At 40.0% G+C, this 27,116-nt stretch overlaps 1 protein-coding gene across 4 annotated transcripts in view; it reads right to left on the bottom strand.

The window, feature by feature from the left end:
* The window catches only part of Shrm (Shroom), a 611,435-nt gene that overhangs the window by 113,925 nt on the left and 470,394 nt on the right, over positions 1–27,116 (bottom strand). For 2 of the 4 annotated variants that reach the window (XM_067156384.2, XM_067156387.2), the window contains 4 exons: positions 26,282–26,538; positions 12,728–13,062; positions 5,567–5,971; positions 2,073–2,442 (listed from right to left, as the gene is read on the bottom strand). In XM_067156384.2, the coding sequence (XP_067012485.2) occupies positions 2,073–2,442; positions 5,567–5,971; positions 12,728–13,062; positions 26,282–26,538 (1,367 nt within the window). The remainder of the gene's footprint in view (positions 1–2,072; positions 2,443–5,566; positions 5,972–12,727; positions 13,063–26,281; positions 26,539–27,116) is intronic. The other 2 variants (XM_067156386.2, XM_067156385.2) reach the window with 2 other exon arrangements.

The raw sequence follows: 27,116 nt of genomic DNA on the forward strand, positions 1-27,116 counted from the left end.
TTGTATATAATAATTCAAGACAATATTCAACTATTTCATACAAAGAAATATAAATATTTCCAAAATTATCAAAATTTCTCAGTACTTTTTAAATGCAATATTCAGGTCTATCTCTTGTTTTGATATACCTATTGCGAGAAAACATGACGTGATACGTAGAAATGGACAACGGATTCGTGTTCAGCAACCCAAAATTAGTTAAGATCACCTATCACACCTCTTGCTGCAAGAAAAAAGTTTAAAAATGCTGGGTTGTGTATTCAGAGGCCTGTGAAATGCCACAAACTGTTCAATCATCTTTTATGACTGTCCCAGTTTTGAAAGAAGTAGATATGAATTAGTAATTCACTTATATATGTGTGATATACAATATCAAGCCTCTTGTAATGCTTGATTTCAAAAAAGTTTCTTTTATTACGTATTTGTTAAATTTCTCAATTTTATTTACCAGTCATCCTAGTTTTAAGTTTTAGTTCTTATTTTAAGTATTAAACTGGCTTTGCTATCTATAGCCACATAGGATTTTAATAATGGCTTTACAAGAACTTGGGAACACAGACCAGGACCTCCAGGACAAAGAATCTGGAGTAGGTTTTCTTGCTCATAATAGACTCAACAAACTCTTCGAGGATGGCACTTCTAACAGTTAAAGTAGGGAATAAAACGTATACTTTAATAAATGTCCATGCACCAACAAATGACAAAAACAATAAAGATAGAGAAGGAGTTGAAAACGTTTGGGAAGAACTTGATTATATATTATCGAAGATCCCTGATGAGCATATAAAAATCTTACTGGGAGATTTCAATGCTAAAATAGCCAGAGAAAAGAAGTATCGCACAATTGTAGAAAAATGGCCAGCTCATAAATTAACGAACAAAAATGGCCAAAGATTAATTGAACTTTGTGCAGATCATGGACTCGTTTGGAAACCTCCATATTCATGAGGCGACCATATAAACTTGTGACATGGAAATGCCCTAACGTAAAATTGGGAGAGTTTCAGATTGATCATGTTGCTATGGATAAAGATTATCATAAAGAAATTTATAATGTCAGAGTCCTCCATGGGGTAGACATTGACTCGGATCATTATATCTCAAAAATAAAAATCAAGTTAACACCAAAAAGGAAAGTAAGAGCCAAGAGTATCTAGTGCAGAAGTCAACTTTTCCTCCACCTCTTCAAATGTCTTTCCTTGGGCAGCCACTGCAGTATCGTCGGCATAGATGAAAAGCCTGGTATGGTCTATTATGGGCTGATCATTAGTATAAATGTTAAAGAGCACAGGGGCTAGCACACTGCCTTGAGGTAAACCGTTCTTTTGTACGCGCCATCTGCTCTTCTTACCATGGAGAGAGACTTGGAATCTTCTATTCTGCAGGAGAATGCCAATAAGAGATGTTAGTTGATAATCATTAGTGAGCTGGTAAATTTTCCTCAGTAACTTCCTGTGGTTGATGGTGTCATAGGCAGCTGTTAAGTCAACAAAGGCAACTCCAGTTACCTTACGCTGTTCAAAACCATCCTCGATGTGTTGAGTAAGGTTCAGGATTTGACTGCAGCATGACTTTCCAGGTCGAAAACCAGCTTGTTGAGGAATGAACTTTCCTTCGAGGATGCCACTAATTCGGTTAAGGATAAGGCGCTCGAAGATCTTGAAACAATGACATAACAATGATACTGGGCGAAAGTTTTTAGGATAATAATAATAGTACAGGTTTCAGCTAAGTTCTGCTCGTGAAAAGGCAACGCCACGGAGCTAAGTTCTTTTGTTTCTTCATCACGGCCAAAGCCCAAAAGCTTATTGTTGTGTACAATTACAGGCTATGAAAGCATAAATGTAAATGAAATATATTTACTGGACATATTTAAAGTCTCAAAATAAGGAAGTGTTCCACAAATTTTGGGACAGATACACTTGAAAGAATGGATATTCAATTTATAAAAAAGCACAAGTAATTTCAACTCCCATTACAACCCATCTCGGAAGATGGATTAAAATGTATCCCAGATTCTATTTCAATGATATTACGCGGAAGATGCTAGACTTCGACAGAGTACCCCTCACCTCTCGCCAAGCGCCGCCGGCGTAGTCGGAAGCAGAGGATGCCCGTCGAGGAGACTGGTTGGCCCGCGGTCTGGGAGGAGGCTGCGGAGGAGGCGGGGACTGCGGCCTAGGAACCGGCTGCGCCAGCTGGGGTTCCGACCGCCACGCCTGGTGGCCGCGAGCCTGCCCGTTGGCGTGATGGTGCCGCTCGTAGAAGGAGAGGAGAGCCTTCTTCTGGATCGCCTTGAGAGTGGGGTCCGAGACACGATGTCGCTTGTCCGGGTCTAGGTAGGTGTACCGGGTCTGCAGCATCTGCTGACGCTCCAGCTCGCTGATGCGCTCCGCTACCGACAGTGCAGGCTGTGACGATGGTGACAACGGCTGCTGCGTCCTGTGCAACACACAATACCTCACAGGTAATAATTACATTTGAATAATCTACACAGGTAGGTTTGGTAGCTTCAAGGGCTAGGAGTAAGAAGAAAGCAAGCTATTCCTGGTGCAAAAACCATGCCAACTATGCAAACCTAACTGCCTTGGTAATAATGTGCATGACTAGACCATTAAATAACTAATCAATCGCAACATACAGTACATGGTAGGAATGCTAAAATAGGAGAAGTAAATTTACTAATGAAGGAAGATGTCTTCAATGTAGAGTTAGAGGCAAGAGGAAGGAAGAGATAATTCTGTGATATATCCTTAGCAATGCACATAGACGTCCATCCATTGGTAGGAGATTTCTTTGGTAGGTGCAGCAGGATTTGATACTTTTGAGATTGAGGCGAACATGGAGATAGGCTGGTTCAATGGGTTTTACAATACTACGCAAACAGCAGAAAAGGTGAAGCACAAGATAATGTTGCAAACAAAGCCCACAGATAAATTTCACACAAACATTCTAAGTACACTGTAATTTGCTAACCCATTCCTCAGACATGAGATAAAGACATACACGCACTGATAGCATCTCGTCACCATAAATGAGACATTTTCTTTTGGGTGGTGCTTGGAATTTTAAAACTGATTCTAGGTATTTTTGCGCTGCTGATTTCAAAACTGCTGTTCAATTTGTTCTATCAGCTCTAGTTTCTTTAAGATATTGTTAATTTTATAATAATTTATTTTCCACCAACATTTGTTTATTTTTTTGACACGTTACACGTCTGCACAATTAAATTACGTGTTCATGAATGTTTTATTTCTTTGCAGATATATAAGTGGCTTCATCACGAAGAAAATATATTAACAATCCTGATGTATTTGTGGGAAGTATGCAATTACAGTCACACTCATATGTTCTCTGTTCACCTGTGTGAACAGCGATTTACCTGGCACAACCACTACATTACAGCCTGGCATCAACTGTGCGGAAACACAAAACAAGTTGGAGGAACAGAAACAAGCTGAGAACGGCACTTCAGAAAGAACGGACACAGTTTCATCTCCTCTGGGGCTACAAAACGTGTCCTAACTAGAGAAGTGTCCTTTTTACGGAGGGTCTTCTAGATTAGCTGGTTCGAATCCAGTTGGTGGGGGGAAATTTTCTTTTCCAAGATGCTTTACGTTGCACCAACACAGGTAGATCTTATGGTGACAATGGGATAAGGAAGACTTACAAGTGGGAAGGAAGCGGCCATGGCCTTAAATAAGGTACAGCCCCAGCATTTGCCTGGTGTGAAAATGGGAAACCACGAAAAACCATCTTCAGGGCTGCCGACAGTCCGGTTCAAACACACTATTTCCCGGATGCAAGGTCACAGCTGCGCAACTCTAACCGCACAGCCAATTTGCCCGGTAGAATTAAATGGTTACAGCGATTTGAAGATTCATAGAACCCTACATCCCAGAGAAACGACCAAGCAAAGCTCACAGAAGGAAGAAGTGAAGGGAACTGCCTACTTGCCTTACATTCACAACACCTCCTCTGCAAACACAATATAAAAACCTTGTTTGACACCGCCACTAAAATTGCTCACGGTCTGAGTAAAAACGAGGACAAATTGTCTCCACCTTTTACACCCTGGGGTATACGAAATTCCCTGTACATGCGGTAAGATATACATCGGCCAAACATGCTGGTCCATTGGTACCCGTATCAAAGAACATGAACTTAATATTCGTCTCAACCAACCAAACAAATAGGCAATAGCTGAGCACGCTCTATCATCGAGTGATGATGTAATGGTCCAAGATGCTCGAGTTCTTCCCACACTAGACACTAAAGGTCCAGGATTATGGGAAGCTGTGGAAATTGCAAGTAATCAGCTTCATTTTTCGTATCAAATTCTAATCACAGAGACTTACAGTAATTGAAAATCTTCCACCTTTTTGATACTTTTTATTTGCTTTTTAGCAAATTAATTCATTAATTAATTAATTAATGAATTAATTAATTATAAACAGTACATGTTTCGTTCTCACTTGAGAACATCTTCAGCTGTTGTTAAGCTTAGGTGGATCGCTAAGTTTCTGAGTACATTATTTTCAGGTACATTGTTCCTCTTAAAGACTATTTGAATATAAATTATATAAATTAAATTAAAATGATGTTAAAACAATTTTACTTTAATTTATATTCAAATAGTCTAAGCTTAACAACAGCTGAAGATGTTCTCAAGTGAGAACAAAACATGTACTGTTTATAATTAATTAATTTGCAAAAAAGTAAAAAAAAAAAAGTATGAAAAAGGTGGAAGATTTTCAATTAATGTAAGTCTCTGTGCAGCTGTGGAAATACGTAGAAATCCTAACCATTTCAACAGGGACACCGGCTATCGATCAAGTAATACCTGGTTGCCAGCCATTAAGAATTTACGTAGGTAGTTGCCTTCCCTGTCCCTTCACTATGGTTATTTCGCCTCGGTGTTTTCCAAATTCGTACGTTCCTTGTCGCCAGATGTTCATTGCAGGCTTGTGTCTGTGTCAATGTTATGCAAACACATTATGTGAACTGCTTAGTCTGATTGTGAAAGTTCGGTCAGCTTCCGCTTCCAACGCTAGTGGTGTGCCATCTGGTGGTGAACGAACATACTATTTCCACTTCTATTACCGTATAACTTCCAAATTTCAAAGCGTCATTGTTTAAGAAGCCTTTCTCGTGGTCAGTCGAGATTTCTTCTCAGGACGCAGAGCACAGTTTTCTGCGAACCATTAAGAATTTCACCTTATTTTCTTGATATGGCATAAGCCCAAAAACCTATACAGTATCATGTCTAGAATTAAAATAGTTTGCCATCAGATTGTGTGTGAAAAGCCAGGGTTCAATTCCAAATCTCTCATCGGTGTTCAAATGGAGTGTGGGCTGTTGATAAGGAGTCTGTTGGATGGAGACAAGAGTAAGACATCCAGATGCACAAGGTGACATAAACCACACAATAAATACTGGTGTAGTTTCACAACTGATCCGTGGTTAGCTGTATTGTTACGGATCCATTCTAGATATTTCTAACATTACCGTCACAAATGTGTCCTCATATTTTTGTTATAAAATACGTGCATAAAGGGGAGCTCACCTGAGTCCTGGCTGTTCCTGCGGCTGGACGGTGTAAGTGTTGACGGGGAAGAGTCTCAGTTTGTTGTGGTGGTTATTGCGCTGAACCCTTGCCTCGCTCCCCAGATACAGCACGCTCTCCGAGTGGTGGCGCTGCGGCGTCTGCACCCTCGAGCTGTGGGCTATCAGCTGGCGGGACGAGGACGACGACGAGCTGCCGCCCTGTTGGGTGCACGAGCTGCTCGCCACGCTCACGTCGCTCAACGAGCCGCGCCACTTGAGCGTCTCGCTGGACGACGCGCTGCCCGAACTCGTCGTCACCACGCTGTCCCGGCCCGGACGCCCGTCGCGTTCCAAGCCATCGTCCCAAGCGGGCGTCTGCGGTCCCGGTACCGGTCGTCCAGTCATCTCGCTGTCGCGTCTTAGCCTGAAATGCATTCCAATGAAGTATTTAGCTTCATGCACAGAACTGGGGACCAAAATTCATTCTCGCTTTCAATATTATTCAATGATAAGACAATGTATATAACAGTTTGTTTATGAACACATTAATTGCTAAATAGAACATTTCAGGAATAAGAACATTGTATACAAACATCAACTAAAGCTAGGTCACAATTCAATTAGCTGTTGGACACGGATGCTTCAAATAACATGTTTCAGGAAGGAAGGAGGCCATCAAAATGCATCGAGTACACCGTTATTATAAACCATTAATTTACAATCTCAGATTTTCTTCTTGGGCAGTAGAAGAGACTCGGTGTAGGATGTGAATGTTGAATAGTAATAATATGAGGGGTTACCCCAAAAAACACTGGATTTTTTTTTTTTTAGAGGTATGTATGTATGTATGTATGTATGTATGTATGTATGTATGTATGTTCAGTCTTCAGCCCTAAGGCTGGTTGGATCCTCAACAGCTCTGCCATCAGCTGTCATAGATGGCCTAGACATCACTGAAGAGGCGTACTAGGGAAATGAGGAGTGACGTAGTTTCCCATTGCTTTCCTCGCCACCGAGCTCGATAGCTGCAGTCGCTTAAGTGCGGCCACTATCCAGTAATCAAGAGATAGTGGGTTCGAGCCCCACTGTTGGCGGCCCTGAAGATGGTTTTCCGTGGTTTCCCATTTTCACACCAGGCAAATGCCGGGGCTGTGCCTTAATTAAAGCCACGGCCGCTTCCTTCCAATTCCTAGGCCTTTCCTCTCTCATTGTCACCGCAAGACATCTGTGTCGGTGAGACGTAAACAAAAAAAAAAAAAACTTTCCTCGCCAAGCTAGAAGTTGCTATTTCATATCAGTCTGCCAAGCCCACTGAAATGCATGCATTACCCGACCGTATGAGCAACGTTTTCACACCATTCATAGCAGGGACTGGCTGCATAAGGAATGGCATTACTCATACCTCAGCCACTTTCATATTGTCAAAGCCAAGGATAAGACAGAGACAGATCAATCAAAGTAACAAAATTGCTCTAGCCCATGCCAGAAGACATAGTGCACTGTGAACACTAGGTCCTGCCAGCAAAGGCATTTTAGAGATATATATTTTCAAATCTTTTACAAAACAGCCTTATCCTCTTCAAAATACTCTCCATTGCAACTAATACATTTGTCCAACCAGTCCTTCCACTGTTCGAAACAGTTTTTTGTATTCATCTTTAAAAATGGCTGACAGCTCCTTCCTTGTTTTTTTACTGATCTCTTTCAATGTTGCTCAAATCGGCGTCCTTTCATGCCCTTGTTTATACATGGAAATAAGAAAAGGTCGCACGGAGCCAGGCCGGGTATGGGGCAGCGGAACCATGACATTTTTAGCCAAAAACTGTGTGTGCAGGTACGTTGCCGTGGTGGACGAACCAGTCTGCTGTCTGCCACAAATCGGGTCTTTTTTTGACGAACACGGTTGCGCAATCTTCTGAAAACTTCCCAATAAAAGGTTTGCAACTTATTCTCTTAAACTTGCAATCATAAAAAATGAAACAAGAACAAAACAGTGTTAGCATAAACAATCACTGCAGATGAACAGAACAAGCCAGGCCGACAAGACAGGCGGCACTGAACTGGCAATGAGTTGCGCTACACACGCCTAGTGGTAGAAATGCGCACAACCCGCACGGCAATGTTATTCCGGTTATTTTTTGGTACCCCCTCATAAATATAGACTGTATACAAAAATTATCCAATAGTTTGAAAGTAAAAGTGAGGGATGTAATTTTACGTCATGTACACAAGGATTTATAATCTAGGGAACTTAGCAATTTGTTATAGCTGTCATATTTTGGATATTTGCTGCTAATTATAAACTGTAGATGCCTGATGAATTTATACTGAACCATTTTAACTGCAGAAGTAAAATTCTGAGAACCGGGGATTCAAAATTATGGATGCATATTCCAGCCGGCTTGAAAAAAAATAGTCACTTTTGGGATGTCGGGTAATTCTACTGATAAATCCTAAGACTGTATAACCTTTTGCAACAGTTTCAAATATATGGCTTGAAAATGTTAGTCTGGAATCACAAGACCTATATACTATTTTATGACAGTTAGTTCTGTTGTAAAATCTGATACTTAGATATTATCGCAGACTGGCTTCCTATATATCTTAGGACGTATCATTTATGTTAAAGTCAAAGTGAAGCTCCAATGTGTAATATTATGTAGGTATCGTATCTCCTCTCAAATACTTCTAAATATTTTTACATCACCAGCAAATAATAAGATACCGTATTTACGCGAATAATCCACGCATCCTAATTTTAGGAAGGCTCGTTAAAAAAAAAAATTCTTCCATTGAAAGAGTGACATAGGCACAAACAAACATTTCTTGTCAGTCCACGAGGTCCACGGGATCTTGACGCAAATATAAACGTGTAAATTTATGGATATAGCTGCTTTGCCTGAACATATTTGAGAAATATATTATCACTGTTATAAAATATATTGGCCGTGAAAATATCAAGTAGGCCTAGGCATTTCATTAATCAGAACTCAATTCCCTGTAGATTGAAAGATCGTTGTCCCTTGCATCACTAGAATCTTCTCCTAAATTACTTACAAATTCATTACACTCCACGTCTAAAACACTTTTAACATGCGTCTTTTCTTTAAGCAGATATTAACATGACCAGTGGTGGATAATCCTTTTTCATGCAATGTAAACAGTTGAAACGGACACACCGGCAAACTCGGATGTTAGTTATGTGATATGGTAAAACCTTGTTAATTCGAAGTCGTTGGAACGCAAAAATTGGACTTCAAATTACATGATTTCAAATTAACTGCCAACTCATACTTCAGAAAAGCCAACCCTTGCCGCGTCAAAAATTATTCTAAGATCCGTTACCGCATGCAGTTAACATTGATTCACAGTTTAAACATTTGAAATGCAATGGAAAAGAATTATTTCCAAAATGTATCCAACAAGGTGCATTTACAGTATTCAAATAATATACCTGACAAACATAACCTCACACAACAAAAGAGAAAAAGAAAAAATATATTCAAAGACGAAAAGTCTATGCTGGCTCTCCTGTGCAAGTACTTTATTCATTGGACTACTGTATTCTATGGATTTTCAGATTCTTTGTAATTGCACGGAAAGTACCCGACGCCTTTAAAACATCGTGGCTTATCAAACATTCTCATGATGGGGGGAGGAAGTCTTTAGCTTCTGTCTGCAGTGCAACACAATACAGTGACCCTACCTCCTTTAAAAAAGTCTGTTCGGGCCAGGTACAATGCAGTTTCATTGGCCATTGAGAGTATTGCTCGTTGCGCACAAATAGATTATAATTATGAGCCACGCTTTTTCACCAACTGTTGGCATCTCCAAAGAGAATCGCCAGTGTTCGCGGATTCTGCTTCTTAGCACACTGCCCGATACGTTACTGTGGCGTTCCTTAAAACGCTGAATAAAAAAAAAAAAAAAGAACTGTCAACACACCAAAGTGAGCGAAAGTATGGAAAGCTAACCCTGCACGTTCTGGAAGATGCATTCTATCGTGACACGGAGAAATTCCGAATGTAAATTAGTGTGTAATATACTATTTTTTTAATGTAATGGCAGTTTTAAATTAAATGCCTGAATTGTTCTTCATTTAAATATGACGTATGGGGGCAGTTTTCTTCCATCTGGGGTTACACAAAGCATAACTGTACACCCAATATCGAAAACTAGGTGAGCCAGGAGCGTGTTGCCAACATTGACGCAAATAAAACCCGCACCCCAATTTCATGCCTCGTTTTATATATATATATATATATATATATATATATATATATATACGGTGATTATTCACATAAATATGGTATTTGAATTTTTGACAGACTTTGGCAGGAGGAATAACAGAGTCCAAAGGTAGAACCTTGAACATTATTCAATGATAACACAACATATAGGCCTACGTCCCATAACTACTTTTACAGTTTTCGGAGAAGCCCAGGTGCCGGAATTTAGTCCCAGAGAGTTCTTTTACGTGCCCGTAAATCCACCGACATGCAGCTGACGTACGTGAGCACCTTCAAATGCCACTGGACTGAGCCAGGATCGAACCTGGCAACTTGGGGACAGAAGGCTAGTGCTTCAACCGTCTGAGGCACTCAGCCCGGTCAAGCATTAGTACACAGTGACAGTCCCTCTGAAACCTCGACAATGGAGATCAGGGACCCCACTGTTCACTGATTACCGTGGAGCATTAAAATTTCCCCAGTCGAAGCACCTCAAGAACTGAATCATGCCATTAAACACTTAGCAGTCGTCTATCTCGCTCTGACCACATTCTGAGCTGCCACCTCTTGGTTGTCTTATACAACTCAGTAGTAAATACCGTCAGATAATTAAACCAAATTGTCTTGCCTCCTAGTGGCAACGAACATGACCGATACGTATATAAAACACCGCTGAGCTTGAGTTCACCTATTGAGGACTTCCGGCTACCAGGGATCAAAAAAAGTTGTCGGAGTATACAGTCCAACAAGTACATCATTTTCTGTGTAGTTGCCAACGACTTCTGCAAGATCATTTTAGATGTCTTCTACCCAGCGTACGGTACTTTGGTTTGTCTGATGCGGAGGAAGATTTTCTGACCATCACAAGTCGTCCACTTGTGCTACATTTCACACACCTTTTCCATGTGACTCAAGTGAATCGTGAATAAAGTTCTTCCAAGCTTTTGTGCATCCAGATATTTTCCTGTATTTAATTATGATGTCTCAGTCGCGTGGATTTTTCTGGGAGAATGACTGCCCAAGTGATATCCTGTTGTAGATTGTGTAGGCTTTGTAGTCAGTTGTTGCCGCGTTTGGTCACAAGTGATCCCAGGTTTGAGTTCTTGAAGAGTCTGTTTTCTCATGAGAAATTTGGAGGCCAGTTTTAATGCCGATCTCATGAAGATTTTCAATGGATTGTCTGAATTCCTTGGGAGAATGAGTAATTACTCTTAGATTGTGAGTGAAAGGCGATATTTCATCCGATGACAGACTCGAGCGAAGGAAGATCGGTATGGACTAACATCACTCGTGCTCATCCTAGCTCCACGGCAATACAGCGCCGAAGGGCCTTAGCCTACCAAGCGACCGCTGCTCAGCCCCAAGGCCTGCAGGTTACGGGGCCGCTATCTCACCGTCAGATAACTCCTCAATTCTAATCACGTAGGCTGAGTGGACCTCGAACAAGCCCTCCGATTCAGGTATAAATCCCTGACCTGGTCGGAAATCGAACGTGGGGTCTCAGGGTAAGAGGCAAGCACGCTACCCCTACACCATCTTAGTGTCTACAAAATCAGTCACATTTGACTTGTTCTCATTGCCCGCTATGAACAGTCTGGCTCTTGACTACCATCACCATCACTGAAAGTGTTGGACCAATTACCAGAGATTACCTGATGAACTTTCTACTGTTGCAGGTTTCCTACAACCAACCATCTTCTTGTTAACAAGTGATTGACAGCTGTATGTGGCATTTGTTACATTTAACACAGTTATTGAAATTTTCAAAAATCCATGTCGTTTGAGTACTTTATCCAAGCAAAGAATGCTAAAGCCCTATATGATAATCCTTCAACATATCTATCACCAAAGTAAAGCAAGTCAGCAGAGAAGTTTGCAGAAGTAATCCCATATCGCCTGTCTACTGGAGGATGTGGCATTCAAATTTTGTTCAGTTTTTGTTGGGCGACCTGTATGTTTGGGATTACTACTGAAGCCACGAAGGAATGGAGAGATGACAGGTCAGATGGTGTCCTTTCAGAGTACACTGGAGAATAAATAATGGCCACTTAGCTTCATTCTTTGATGAGAACTGTCCATGACAGAAAATGGCAGTTAGCAAGCATCCTCTCTTAACACATTGCTGAGCTTGTCACATACCCTGTGGACCGGACATTTTTCTGCTAAACATACTAGAGTGCACTTGATTATAAAAACGTACAAAAATATTAAACCAGTCAATATTTTATCTTTAAAGTTGGTATGGGTACTCTCCAATGCCCCTAGTAGTAGTGGATCTGCCTTTACAAAACCATCTTCAGCGTCAATTCCTAACACATCATTAATGTTTACGTCATTATCGTCGTCGTCAGAATCACCTGAATAAGTAAGTACACTAGGTAAATTACGGCCTGTACAGGCTTGAATATCACTTCCACTATCACTCTCACATTCAGTTTCCACTAATTCATTAGACTATTGCCATTTGAATGATCATCGGCATATAATTCTTTTAAAATATCGTCGTCAGCTAACATCGTATTCCGCGGGCGCTCCATCTTGTCATTGACTAAACCGGCAGAAAGAAAGTCGACATTTCGAAACTAAATCAAAGAATAAAAGAGGCCTTGAATGAAAGAAAAGTGGCAGATATACATCTACGATTTATTCTACTCAATGTGAACGTCCGAAATAGTTCAAGATATGGTCAAGAGATGTCACAGGAAGACCAAAAACAATGTCGTGAATAAAACCGAGAATTCTCGGGGCCCGTCACCTACCGCTGGCGAGCGTACAACGAGATTTCTCGGGGCCCGTCACCCATGTGTTAACAAACGAAAGTAAGTCTGAAAATGAAGCAGAAACAGCCAGAGAGACTGACTCAGTACCACATGAAAACACCAGGGAGGGGACGTGCTTCTTTTACGTTTACTCTATCCCTTCCCGAGCAGAGAAAGACACAAAGCACTAACCTGTCCAGGAAGGGAGTGGTCGTTGTCGAGTCAGAACTGGAGACGTAGCTGTGGTAACCCTCCGACTGAGCATAGGAGGGTTGCTGCTGCGGTTGGTACGCTCGAGCGTACTCCTCCAGATCGGCCTGCGTCAAAGGGGATGAGGTCGTCTTGTACTCCTCGATGTCGCGTTCTGGAGGTGACGGAGCCAGGTAGTCCATATCTCCCAAGGCGTTCCCTTCCCTGTCCAGATGCGGGAGATACAGCCGGCCCTGCGTGTCCTCCAGAACATCCGGTCGCGGCTCGAACGTCTCCGGGGATATTTTCTCACAGCGCTCCATCACGGTCTTGAGCTGCTGACAGGAAACAAACTTATTAGGTTCCCTCTGTAAACGCGTTCCATTAGAGAGTTGGGACTGGAAACACACAACACAGAAATGAACCAGGAAATGCAATACTGACACATGCATCAGGTATGGTAGGAGGATTAGAGTTTCAAAACTACAGAACAGATAAGGGCGCATCATCTGAATGGGAGAAGACCAAGTTGCAGAGAAAGTCTAGAAATCAACAGGAAAGAGACAACAAGAAAGGCCTCGCATGATTATAGGAAAGGAGACCAGGAAAGACAGAAGAAATAAGAAAGAAACAGGAAAAGATGATTGAGAGACAGGCAACAACCCAGTCCAAGAAAGAAATGGAAATGGGAACTGAAAAAAAAAGTTAAGAAATGTCACACCAGAGAAGAACACTTGTTAGTTTTAATAAGTAAGTCTGATTATGACACAATGACAGATGTTACTGCCTCGGGAGTACTCATCGAGTTGTGGGTAAAAAGAAAAATGCATAAACTCATGAAAAGGGAAGTGTAAAAAGATAAGAATGAATGCATACAATAGGAACACAGGACTACCAGTAGTAATATTTTGTCACTTCCCATTTCCCCAGCTTTCTTCCTATCCTACACTTTCTACATTTCTGAATTTGCTTTCTGAAGCAGTTCCTTTCAATACAGACAATTCAACATTTTTTCTCTCCAGTTTTGTACAATCTTGAACTATGAAAACAGGAACAGTTTGTGTATTTTATTGCCATAAGACATAATTGTTGATTGTGACCAAAAGGCAGAAATGAGATTGATATTATCGATCTTTCACAAAGTAATATTATTTTGACTGACTGCAGTGACTAAACATTAATTGATTAAGTTTTCTCTGTTCAAGCCGTAGAAGGTCACTGGCCACAACCTCAGGCTGATACAGGCCCAGTGAACCCTAGCAGAAGCTGCAGATTTTTCAGGAACCAAACCTGTGACTTTCCAGATGAACTGGCCATGTCTTTACTCCCTGATCTAATGATGTATAAAATATTACTATTTCAATAAATCAAAATCAAAATCTCCTTATTTGCAAATGAGGTGTCTACCTCAGTGGCAAATACATTATTGTCAAGCATTAAATATTAAATTAACAAGAGAAGAACATTTTCTTATAATACAATATTATACAATTTACACTAACAACTTTTTCTATTAAACACACAGCTCACCCTTAATAAATTTATATTGTTTACAAAATTCTACTTATAATATCTCCTGTACTTACAAACATAGTCAACTCATGTACAGTATGTGGAATTACTTCATACAGTATACAACTGGTATAAGATTAAACTTTACATTGCATTTATTTACTTGTTTATTTTTTTACCCATTTTGGAACCTAAGTAGCAATAACGCCCTGCTGCGTCTTAGCCAGAGCCCTTTTGCCACCACTTTTCAGAGTTCCTGAAGGGCCTTCACAGTTACATTATTCACACACATTTTTTATTTACAAGAACCTGCGCTGGTCGAATGCCCTCTAACATTTCATTTATTTTCTCTGTTGGTGTTTATTCTCTTCTTGAATATCTGTACAGATTTTGGAAAAGGATCAAACACTACCCCTGCTAAACTGTTCCACTCCTTCACACCCTTCCCAATGAATGAAAATTTACCCCAATCGCATGTGCTAAAATTCCTTCTAATTTTATACTTGTGGTCAGTTCTGCCGATATAATTACTTTCCAACTGAAGCCTCTCATGGATTTCTCCCCATGCTGCTTCTCCTGTACAGGCTCTATATAAACCTATAAGTCTAGTTTTCTCCCTTCTCTTACTTAAAGTTTCCCACCCAAGTTCCTATAACATTTCTGATACACTACTCTTTCTCCTGAAATCCCCTGTTACAAATCTTGCTGCTTTCCTCTGCACACTATCTATTTCTTTTATTAGGTTTTCTTGGTGAGGATCCCAAACACTGTTTGCATATTCCAATAATGGATGAACCATACTCAAGTAACTTTTTTCTTTTAATTCTTTACTGCATCCTTTAAGTAGCCTCATTATGACATGTAACGATCTGTGTGCTTTCCCAACAATGTCATCAACATGACCCTTCCAGTGCAAATTACTTTCAAATCTCACACCTAAGTATTTGCACTTGCCATCTTTTGGGATAACTACCTCATCCAAAGTATATTCAAATTCAGTTATAAAGCTCCTGTTTGTAAATGTTGTAACAGTTGATTTGCCTCCATTAACCTTCATATTATTTTCTTCAACCCATTGTTGGATACTTTCAAGTTCGCTTTGTAATTCTGAACAATCCTCAATGTTATTTATTTCTCTATAAACAATTATATCATCTGCATACAATCTTATTTTTGATGTTATATTATTCCCTAAATCATTTGCGTATATCATGTTACAAGTAGTGTGATGCATCACCCTCTTACCAGTAGGTCGACACGGTAACTAGTACGACAGAACCCATACAGTTGCTATTTCCAGCAACTTATTGCTACTCGGTATCACAGGAACCAGGTTACGGAGACGCTCTCAAAAGACCAGCAGTGAGCAAGACAACACCTCTTATATCGCCCGACTTGAATCCCATCAAACATGCATGGCCTGCCTCTGACAAGAGATAAACTGGACAACATACCTGCTTGTAGAGTGCTCAAAATTTGTGTTTACAGAGGATATTGTCATAAGTGGGTTTTTTTTTTTGGTTTCATTCACACTGTAGTTGTGGCTCAAATTTTGTTGACAAGTATACTTTACATCTGTAAACACGTAACTAGTTAAATGCAATGCTCCCTCGTGCTTAGTGATCTTTGTTAAAATGAGATGAACACGTATCTTTTACGATATCCGGGCCACTTCCTTGTCTCGCTCCATCCATGGGTGACCTACCAACACTCAAATGCATAAAAGATGTCCTTGAGTCTAGATTCTTAGAATGATTGCAGCACGGCATGAGGTGGCACTTTTTCTTCTTGACGTGTGTCAATGTGCCGTATCAAGCAGGAATCAGTGGCAGGTTCGAAACCCAACAGGGGTAATACGATGAGGTCAATGTTGTCGGGTCTAAGCCAAGTCGACAAATTTCAGTCGTAAGTGATTAATACCCTTGGCTCGAGGACTGGGTGTTGATGCTGTCCCCAACATTCCAGGAATTTGTACACCATAGTTTGCTACGTTACAGCCTTACAAGAGCTGCACCACGATACGTCATGTCTCATTGGTCACCTAAGTCCAGGAGTCGGTGCAGCCAATTAAGATGACTTAATCGCATTCAAGTTTCAGACAGCAGACACAAATTTCTTAATATGTTTCAAGTGTTCACCATCATCAAATGCACAAATATACCAGGTGAATCAGTTGCCCCAGTTGTTATACACACCCCAGTTTCATATACGCCCTTCCACTACGCGCCGTAAAATGGATACCCTTTGTATTTACGGCCTACACAGAAACCATGAGTGCGCTTGTGACGGTATTTAAAGCAGCAATCTAAACGTATTGTTCCGTGTAGCACCGTAGTGTACACGGTCAGAAAGGTATGGTTACATGTGATAGGTTCGAGTCTGGGCTAGGGATAGTTTTTCATTTTTGGTTTATTTAGTTTTTATAGTCTCTTAATATCGCCATCTAGCACATTTTCAGCAAGTTGAAGTGTAAGTGGCTGATATGTCTTCACGAAGCTCGAAGTGATGACCTGCTACCAAGTGCACTGTTTATTGATCTGCAGGTTTCGGCGATGAGCTGTCGAAGGCTCCTGGGCGTAAACTGATCCTACTATTTTCCTGGTTGTTTTTCATTCAGATGGTTACAGTCGTTAAATGTACCCCAAGCTGCACAGCAGAAGAGGGAGTTGATGGCGTAGAAAGTGCAGGTAGCACGCGCCTGTTAAATCTCAAAAATTGAAGATCTTACAGACATGAAAATTTGTATTTGGAATCTTCTTTAAAAATAAAGGAACATGTATTCTTTTGTTTTTGGAAAATCCAATTTGTGGGGGGGCGATTAATAAATGAATTGAACAATGAGTTGAATTCTTTGCATGTGGATAATTGTATCTCAAAAATGAAGGATGTTATGAACATGAAAATTGGTATTTCGAATCTCCTTTAAAAATAAAGAAACACATTTTTTCGGGAGGTGGGGTTCAATTTAAGGGAGGTGTATAGAAGCTGAATTCTTTTTATGAGGATACAAATAAGAAGGGGACTGAAAATAATACACCGCTACGGGGTTTTGACTAGGGGGGTGAGGGATTATGACAAAAATATACATGTATATCAAACTGTTAGAATTACGGAGTAAAAATTCCAAATGATTTGCTAGGTGTTAAATAAAAGACGGTTTGAAACAAATTTAACCCCTCAGAGAGTTAAATGGCGGTGAAGATCCTTCCTTCCTCCGAAACGGTTTAATGTACAAACACAAATAGCGGTATGTATTTTAAATCCTAGCTGTGAAATAGGAAATATTTTTAAAACGTTCCACCCCTAAAGTTTTACATGGGGTTAGCCCCGTAAAGGAAAGTAACCATCTCTCCAAAGCCGTTTGATGTACAAAGTTGTAAATTTACAAGAAGGGTCTTCTTTTATGTCCTGGGTGCAAAATATCGTATACTTCAAAATATTTCTCCCCTAAGATGTTTAGATGGCGGTTGATTCTCAAAAACACAATATCCATTCTTCCAAAACAGTTTCAGGCACGAACTTAATTTTTTTTTAATGAAGGGTGCTCTTTAAATGTTAATAAATATTTAAAAATATTCACCCCTTAAAAAGCACTTATTCCTCCATTACTATTTTATGTACAAAATAAAAATTTCACTGGTTGGTCGCGTTTACATCCCAGATGTTAAATAAGATAGGACCATTTATACTGGTATTAGGATTTAAAACATTCAAATACTTCCGTATGGGGTTCAAATGAGTGGTAGATCATAAAATAATCATTTCTCCCAAACCGTTTGACGTACGAACTAAAGGCCTACTTTACAGGTTCGGCTGACAGTGAACTCTCCAAAATGTAAAACTTTGAGTGAAAACTTTTAGAACTACTCTCGTCAGGTCAGCAATGATCCGATCAACCTTCATGGTGTTACATTACTTTCACGAATGAACCAAGGATAGTATTATCGTACTTGTTAATTCAGTTTCTAACTGGATGTTAAACCGAATGTTTGAGTGATAAGCGTATTAGTGAGTGATGTTGAACATGATACTGAGAGTGAACAAGAAATACAGGATGAAGATAATATCACAGTTACTTCCAGGCTCATCAGAATTAAGACCTTCCAGAACAACAAACTCCTTGAACAGGATTCTGCATCAGAGTTATGTGCTGTGACAATAACCTTCTACAATCACATGATATTCTCATACTACTTGAGACTCTATCTACCAAACCCATTGAACTAAAGCACTTCTATGCGCAACATTTACCAGCAACGCAAGGACCAAGAGGGAGACCAAGGAGCGGTATTTCATGCTACTACAAACCAAGACTAGGTAAAATTTTAAGTACACGCCAAGAACAGGATACAATGATAATAAACTTTAAATGGATCTCTGTGATAGCAATATACGCAGGGCCACTAACACCCATTGAAGAACTAATAGTAATCATCATGTCCTCCATACAGCAAATAGCTCCGGGCAGAGACATAATAATTGCCGGAGACCTAAACTGCAGACTTGACAACAACAATCATAGAGCGAAAGAGCTCCTGGAAATGATGACTGAGGAAGGTTTCAACCTTGTTAACGAGCTCCTGGAAATGATGACTGAGGAAGGTTTCAACCTTGTTAACAACTTCGAAGATAGAACGTACTTTACATATACAGGGAGTAGTACTATAGACTTAATCTTTTACAAAGGTAAAAACATTAAGCTAATAAATTACTCCGTGTGTTTCACCACAGAACAGGCGATGATAAGGAAACACTGTCCTGTCTCGACGCATTTTAATGTCTCAAGAATAGAGAAGAGAGAGAACTATGCTGATGCCAAACTCTCAAGACAGATAAATGAAAATGTACTCAAACAACAAACCAAAGAACGGAAAAAACTTGAAAAGAACATAAAGAATAATGACATAGATGCAGCCGCACTATCCCTGGAGAACACAATCAAATCAGCACTTGTGTATAAGCGTAAGAGAAGATCGCGAATATGGTTCGATAAAGATTGCTATAAGAAGAGAAAGAGCACTCTTAAGGCCATGCATGCGGCAAAGAACAACAAGAGCATTGAGACAATAAGGCAATATATCGTCATCAGGAAGGAACACAAGAAACTGCTGTCGGTAAAACGAAATGAACATATGGAAAAGGAAGCGATAAAAATCGTGAAGGATGCCATCAAGGACCCGTTTGTAGCATTAAAGCCTAGGAAAATGCAAAGCAGTGGAATGATAGAAATGGATACATGGGAAGATCACTTCAGGAATATACTAAATATTGATGAGGACGTCAATACTGAGGCTGCGATAACAGGATCGTACCAAGAAGTAACTGACCCGTTCACAAAGGAAGAGGTGTATGAAGCTATTATGTCACTTAAAAATAAGAAGGCCATAGGATGCGATGGCATATACATCGAACACATAAAAGTCTCATCAGAAACACTATTACCGGCGATTTCAAACCTAATGAACCTCTGTCTACAAGTATGCAACATCCCAACATCTTGGAGAATCTCGACTATGAAAATGTTGTACAAGGGAAAAGGTGACCAGTCAGACCATAACTCATATAGAGGAATAGCTATAGAAAAATGCATGCTGAAAATAATGACAAAGCTTCTCACAGAAAGAGTTGCAGACGCAGTAGAACACAAACTCCCAGAGGAACAGTTTGGATTCCGTAAAGGAAGGAGCACCCTCCATGCCATTAACAACCTCATCAATGACATTGAAGAAGCCCTCAGACATCCAAGAGGCAAATTCCATGCAGTATTTGTTGATTATGCAAAAGCTTTCGACACGTTAAGCAGGCCACTAATAATCGCGAAGCTGGAAGCAATAATGGGGAAAGACAAGCTCACGACTCTGATAAGTAACATACTGACGACAAATTACATACAAATTGATGACCAAGTCGCGACTTCGAAATTGATCATGCAGACCAACGGAGTACTCCAAGGAGACCCACTAAGCACCTTGCTGTTTAACATTGCGACGTACGATGTGGTAAAGGTTACTCAGCAAGGAATAGAGGATTTGAAAATATACTTATATGCAGACGATATGGTCATTGGATCAAATTCCCTACATGATGTGCAAAAAGCTGTAGACAATCTAGACAGGTGGGCAAAAGATAACAAGATGAAAATTAACACAGAGAAAACAGTGAAAATGACATTTCGGAAAGGTGGCCGAGAGGCTGCAAGTGACAGGATATACCTAGGATCTACAGTCCTCAAGACTGTCAATACATTTAAGTATCTAGGACTGACCATGCAAACAACAGCAACAACCTATAGGATTCACATAAAGTCTAGAGCAACGGCGGCCACCAAAGCTATATATAATATTAAAACAATTACCAAGCTTTCACTATAAACTGCTATGAAACTATTCAATGCGAAAATTGCGCCAATTGCCACATATGGACTGGACATTATATGGAATAAATTGGGTCTGGCTGAGCTGAAGACAATTGAAGCAGTCAAGTCGCGCTTCCTGAAAGCTACACTGGGAATATCAAAATACACAAAATCAAGGCTTGCATATGAGCTTGCAAAGGAAACCTTCTTCATCGAGGACCTCCGAATGAAGCGAGGGTTTCCATCCACAGATGCTTGGGAAAAATTAATGCAGGACAGAGTGAAGAAGAGGGAAGAAATCTGGCTCGATTTCTAATCAACGGAGGCGATGATGAATAGAACATGGACGAAGACCAATCAAGACATGCGACATTTCGTTAACTCGATGGCAGTCCATGGGTATCACCATAAACTTTGCAACACTGAGTACTTCTATGACCCCGACAAAACCTGTGTTTGCAAGCTGTGCAATGAACATTGCAGTCAATATCACGTAATAACATGCAAAAACCAGGGATTATCTATTGTGAACTTTTGTAATAGTGAGAAGTGACAGTACATATGACAAACTTTGTTTATACAATGCACAATTTGTGTGCTGTATCTTTATTAATTATGATGATTAATAAAGTGTTTACTATTATTACAAAAGGTATTAGGTCATCAAAAGGGATAAATGTTTATGGTAAAAATCATTTCAAATGGATCATTATGCCTCCCTGCAGCTCAAAAACTAGACAGAATAATATAATCCACGTAAAGTTGCTCCAGCTCAGACAGTTCAGTCTAATGAATCTCTAGATGATAAGATATGCTGAATATGATTGTCACCCATGCAAATGCAAAAAATATGAATGTATTCTGTTAGTGGGACTCTTCAGGAGAAGTATGTGCTCACACTGAGAAGGAAAAATCCTTTGAAAAATGACAACCTTAGCGAGACACATCATCAGGCTTCACTTGCATTCAAGACTACGTTGAATAAATATCTGTGTTGTAACAACAGTAAGAGGGAGAGAACTGTCCACTGCCTTTAGCAGTTCCAGGCGAGAACATTATTGCCGTGAGAGTTTGGGTTTCACTGTATTGGATAATTGCAGTTTTGTTGAAATATCTTTTATGTTGTTGATGTGTCATGTAAATAATATTTTTGTACATCTAAATTATAGAGTAAGTGCATTATATCACTAAGTGATTTAACGGCTCCATGTAAGGACAACTTTAACGAAGACCTGCATCTACACTATTTTAAAAATCTGAAGGTTTTTCTCACCTATTTACTTCAATAGAAAGTCTTCTATAACATTAAATAAATATTAGGACCCATATTCCAACAGCCGTAGAATAATAATAATAATAATAATAATAATAATAATAATAATAATAATAATAATAATAATAATAACAGTGCATGTTGTGGCGGTTGGCGGTACCAATACTGTTGAATCACGATTCTTCCGAGAACAGAATTTTTGGTGGGAATGCTGCACTATTTTCAATCAATCAATCAATCAATCAATCAATCAATCAATCAATCAATCAATCAATCAATCAATCAATCAATCAATCAATCAATCAATCACTCGCATTTAGGGCAGTCGCCCGGGTGGCAGATTCCCTACCTGTTGTTTTCTGGCCTTTTCTTAAATGATTGCAAAGAAATTGGAAATTTATTGAACGTCTCTCTTGATAAGTTATTCCAATCCCTAACTCCCCTTTCTATAAACAAATATTTGCACTAATTTGTCCTCTTGAATTCCAACTTTATCTTCATATTGTGATCTTTCCTACTTTTAAAGACACCACTCAAACTTATTTGTTTACTGATGTCAATCCACGCTATCTCTCCTCTGACAGCTTGGAACATTAGTCCCCTTCCTCCCTAGTCTTCCCAGCTCAAACTTTAGAACATTTTTGTAACGCTACTCTTTTGTCAAAAATCACCCAGAACAAATTGAGCTGCTTTTCTTTGGACTTTTTCCAGTTCTTGAATCACGTAATCCTGGTGAGGGTCCCATACAGTGGAACCGTACTCTAGTTGGGGTCTTACGAGAGACTTGTATGTCCTCTCCTTTACATCCTTACTACAACCTCTAAATACCCTCATAACCATGTGCAGATATCTGTACCCTGTATTTATGTGGTTACCCCAAGTACTCTGGTAAGCAAAAACAATGTTCAAACCACACAACCTATTATGTTTGGAGTTCCTATACATTGTATCTTATAGGTTCATGAAAATTCACAGCCTGTTTCCAGTCAATTGACCAGGTCAGGAATGGAATGAAGCCCCCACCTAGCAGGGAGGATAGGAATTGTGCCGGCTGCCGAAGCCTGTCGCGCTCATCTGGGTGAATGATTAATGAATGAAATTATATTGGAGAGCGTTGCTGGAATGAAATATGACAGGGAAAACTGGAGTGACCGGGATTTGAACCATGTAACTGACCAGAGAGAGGCTGGCGCTCTGCTGCCTGAGCCACAGAGGCTCTTATAGGTTCATGTTATCCTTTAATGGCAGGTCAAGAAGTCAAGAAGATGGTGGCTTAAGATCTTTTCATCACTTCCTGGACTGTATGATACATAGTGTACTAAGTGGAATGAAAGAGAAGAAGACACTTGAAGTTTAGATCACAACTAGTAAATGAACTAATACAGTCATTTTCGAGCAAGTTAACGGATGTGGAAGGTCTGATGGACAAGCAACGATAGAAAATATGTTGAGATTATGAGATATAGGCAGCCATCTACCTGAGATCATCGCTGTGCACACTGTAGAAGGAGAAACGCCATAACATGAAATGTAATGTTGCTCTGAAATATTTCACAAATCATAGACAGTATTTTCAAATTTTTCTACAACCAAAGTAAATTAGGTTTCAGAGAATTCATTATCATTTTTTATTCCATAGGCCACATAGTATGTTATATTATTGTATTATATTGATGCCAATAAAGTAATTAATATGTAATAAGCGAATTATCATAAATATTTCCCACACACAAACATTACCTATCTGGAACTGTCAGTGGGATAATAATTTCCCACCCCATATTTTATGAAATAAGGTGTAAATCTGTAATATGTGGTGGGACGGAGAACTACAACAATGGGAAATATAATTTTAAAGTTTTTTTTATTTAAAGTGTCTGAAAGATTTCATTTTTGGTTGGAACTCTGGACTCTACTGGAATTATTTTATGTAATGGCAAGAAATATTAATTTAAGTATGTGTGTAATCATTTTGTTTGGAAACATCAAGATAATATGGAACTGTAAATGAACATTGCAAGATGCGAGAATTGTCGTGAGGTGATGTAAATTTTATGTAATTGATAATTTAAATTAATGTCAGCAAGCATGTAAAAAGACACTTGGGATATTTTAGCTCGGAGAATTTCTTGAAGAATTATTTGAAAATTATTTTTTGTAATTATATATGTCAAAATTGTAATCTGATGGTGCTTTAGTTGTGAAACATCCCGTACCGCATGTGCGGTTATGGAAATCTCGAGAAGTTGCTAAGTACCTTAATATGACCATATATGGTCATGCAATTTCATTCGCTAGAATAACGAGATTTCCTATTGGCGAAAATATAAGGAATCTAGTGGAAATTGTTTCCCATTGGTCTGTTGTGATCGGGCCATTTCCGGACGTTCTACCGGCTTCGGAATAATCATGCGTGTGCTCTGCGTCTTTTACATCCGACCGCCCTAGCGAACGCGTGTGCTCGAGGGCTCCCCTCGGGAACCTCAGTTTTATTGGTTTAGTGTTATTTCAATGTTATGTTTTCTGGTTTCGTTTAATTTAATTTAATTATTTTGGTATTTCGGTATTTCCTTGCTTAATGTCCTTTTTAAAGTTTTAAATTTAACGTGTCCGAGTTTGCCCTAGATTCCCGCTGGTTATAACTCCATTCATTTGTGCTTTTGGAGTCGTAATTGTATCAGTTTGTCAAAGTATCAGCTGCTTTGTGATTTCACTTTGTTTCTTGTAATTTTTCGTTTGTTATTTTTAATATAGTTGTGCTAGAGGGTGATTCTTGTAAGTCTTTTCTCCCCCATGGACCTCATAGGGTTCCAAGCACCTTCCACTCTCCTCTGTTAGTTGTCATTTTTAGGCCTGCAAGTGTTCCCTGTATTTGATTTAATATTGCGTATCGCAGGATACTCGTCATGTTTCACCGCCACTGCGTCATTTTACTATTTCCTTATTCATATTATTAAGTGTCTACCGGTATTCCTTTATTCGTATTTTATTACTTTATTACTATTCCATGATATTATTATTATTATTATTTATTTATTTATTTATTTATTTATTTATTTGTTTGTGTACGCGAGTCTCGAACAACTGTCGCAAAATCCATAAACTATTTGTACATCCCTAGTCATACATACATATATATTTCATGTACAAATTAACCATACAATATATTTTTTTAAATGTCCCCAGTCTTTTGCTCTTTCAAAGTAGGGTCATGGCGTCTGACAACCACTGATTGCACTTAACTCACGTTAGTTCACACAGAATATTTAAGACTTGTAAATCTCCACTAAGGTTACGTTGAAGGAAGACCACTTACATGTTTTTTAATTCCTGGTTTATACAATTATATTTTCCAGACTTCCTAACAATCACTGACAAACTCATTCGAACTCCTGGTTTAACTGGTAGGGTTAATGTTTACGCACATGCCTGGCTGATGTTCACATGTGTACTCGAGTGTGGCTTGTTGCGAGAGAACTCACCCAAGTTTTACGATTGCTTGAGGGGTTTGTGTGCCGCTTGCGTTCTTATATAAAGAAGGATGTTGTTGATATCTCTATCGGGACGAACTAGCAGAAATCGTCTGCTAAATCTTTTTAAGATTTTCGATATTGTATTGTGTGACCAGTAGGCAATGTGTCAATCAGAATCACTCCTGCAGAATCCCAGGACACTGAGGCTGAGAGTCCGGACTTCATTCCGAGGAGAATTTTTTTGACTCGAGTCCATGAACTGTCGTTTGGTCTCAGGGTCACATTTCATCCCCTGTGACGATTTTCCGTAAAAAATAAAATCATCAGTATCAAATGGTCCTCCTATTTGAACAACCTAAGCTGTCTTGATGTGATGCCAAGTTGTTTGTTATTGAGCTCGTCCGCTCGCTGAACAGTCGCTGGTGTTGCCGTCATGAACCTCGTTGTGACGCTGGTACTCGTATCGACTGCCTCTGTTTTGTACATACCTACTCTACGTGCAACAACTTCAAGGTATTGTTCTTCTCCAACAACCGCCGCAGCAAAGTATCAAACTGAACAGCATTTTCCGTGAATTGTAACTCCGAGTATTTCGTTACCAACAACTAATTTGTTATCATCTGGGACGTGCGCAGATGGTTATGATCTGCTCTTCATATTCAGCGATTGGTAGCTGAGCTACGCAGCCCTGAGTGAGGACAGCCTTCGTGCAGTCTGTTGTACTGTCGGATGCCCTTCCTAGTGGTGACCGTACGCACGACCTGAACGGAAGGCTCTTGTTGCTCAAGTTGATACAAGTATTCAGTACGGATGATCTCTCCTGATAAGTGGGCCTTTTCTCTCAAGAACAGCGTAACAAAACCGAGGACAGAAATGCGTGGTCTTCCCAGAAAGATTTCCTAGACAATATTCGTGTCTAGGAGATGAAACACGTCACTACTCACTTGCTGGGTGAAGGCGGGGTTGGTTCTCTTCATGTACGGCCTGGTGTAGGTCAACCCCTTCTCCTTTGGGTAGTTGGTGTGGTCAGTCCACGACTTGGAGCGGTGTGAGCCACCCCCGGGGGCGGGACGAGCTGCTGCCGGAGTGTCTGCTGCCGCCGACACGGGCCACGAGGGGAACTTCTCGTGACCAGGGCCATATTTGACCCCCTTGAGGCTGGAGGCATCGCGAACAGGAGGGGTTGGAGGTGGCGAGTCTTCTGGAAACAAGAACACAACTGATATTACATAAGAAAACACCTTTAAAGGTGAGAAAAAATAAAACTAGGAAAGGTTGTGGAAGTAAGGAGATGTTGGTGGTGATTATTGTTTTAAGAGGAAGTACGAGCATCGTCTATATAACAATAATCAGAGAGAGAAAATGTAAGGCATCCGACACTTCGAAAAATGAAGATATCGGCCAAAGAAAGGCAAGGGCCACCAAGGGGTGAAAATGAAACACTCCGCAGGCTTCGAGTGCTCTAATACTGCCGGGGTCGGAAAAGAACAAGAGTTGACCAACGGAGGTCGGATAGGACACATGGAAGTGAGGAGCCTGGCACAAGTAAGTGGAAGCACTGCCAGGACTCAGCTAAGGGCCCCGTGGTCGCCTGGGGCTGGAAGTAAGGAGAGATCGAAGGACTGACTACAAAGTGTAACTTAGCACGAGAAAAGTCAGCGAAGTCATCATAACATGATGGCAAACATAACTGGCAGTTAGCGTATGTGAATTTTTGGAAAAAGGAATGGTAAAGGCAGAATCAGGTTCCAGGATATCTAAGGGATCACTAATGAAATA

This window comes from Anabrus simplex, chromosome 12, assembly GCF_040414725.1.
Source record: "Anabrus simplex isolate iqAnaSimp1 chromosome 12, ASM4041472v1, whole genome shotgun sequence".
NCBI classification, from domain to species: domain Eukaryota; kingdom Metazoa; phylum Arthropoda; class Insecta; order Orthoptera; family Tettigoniidae; genus Anabrus; species Anabrus simplex.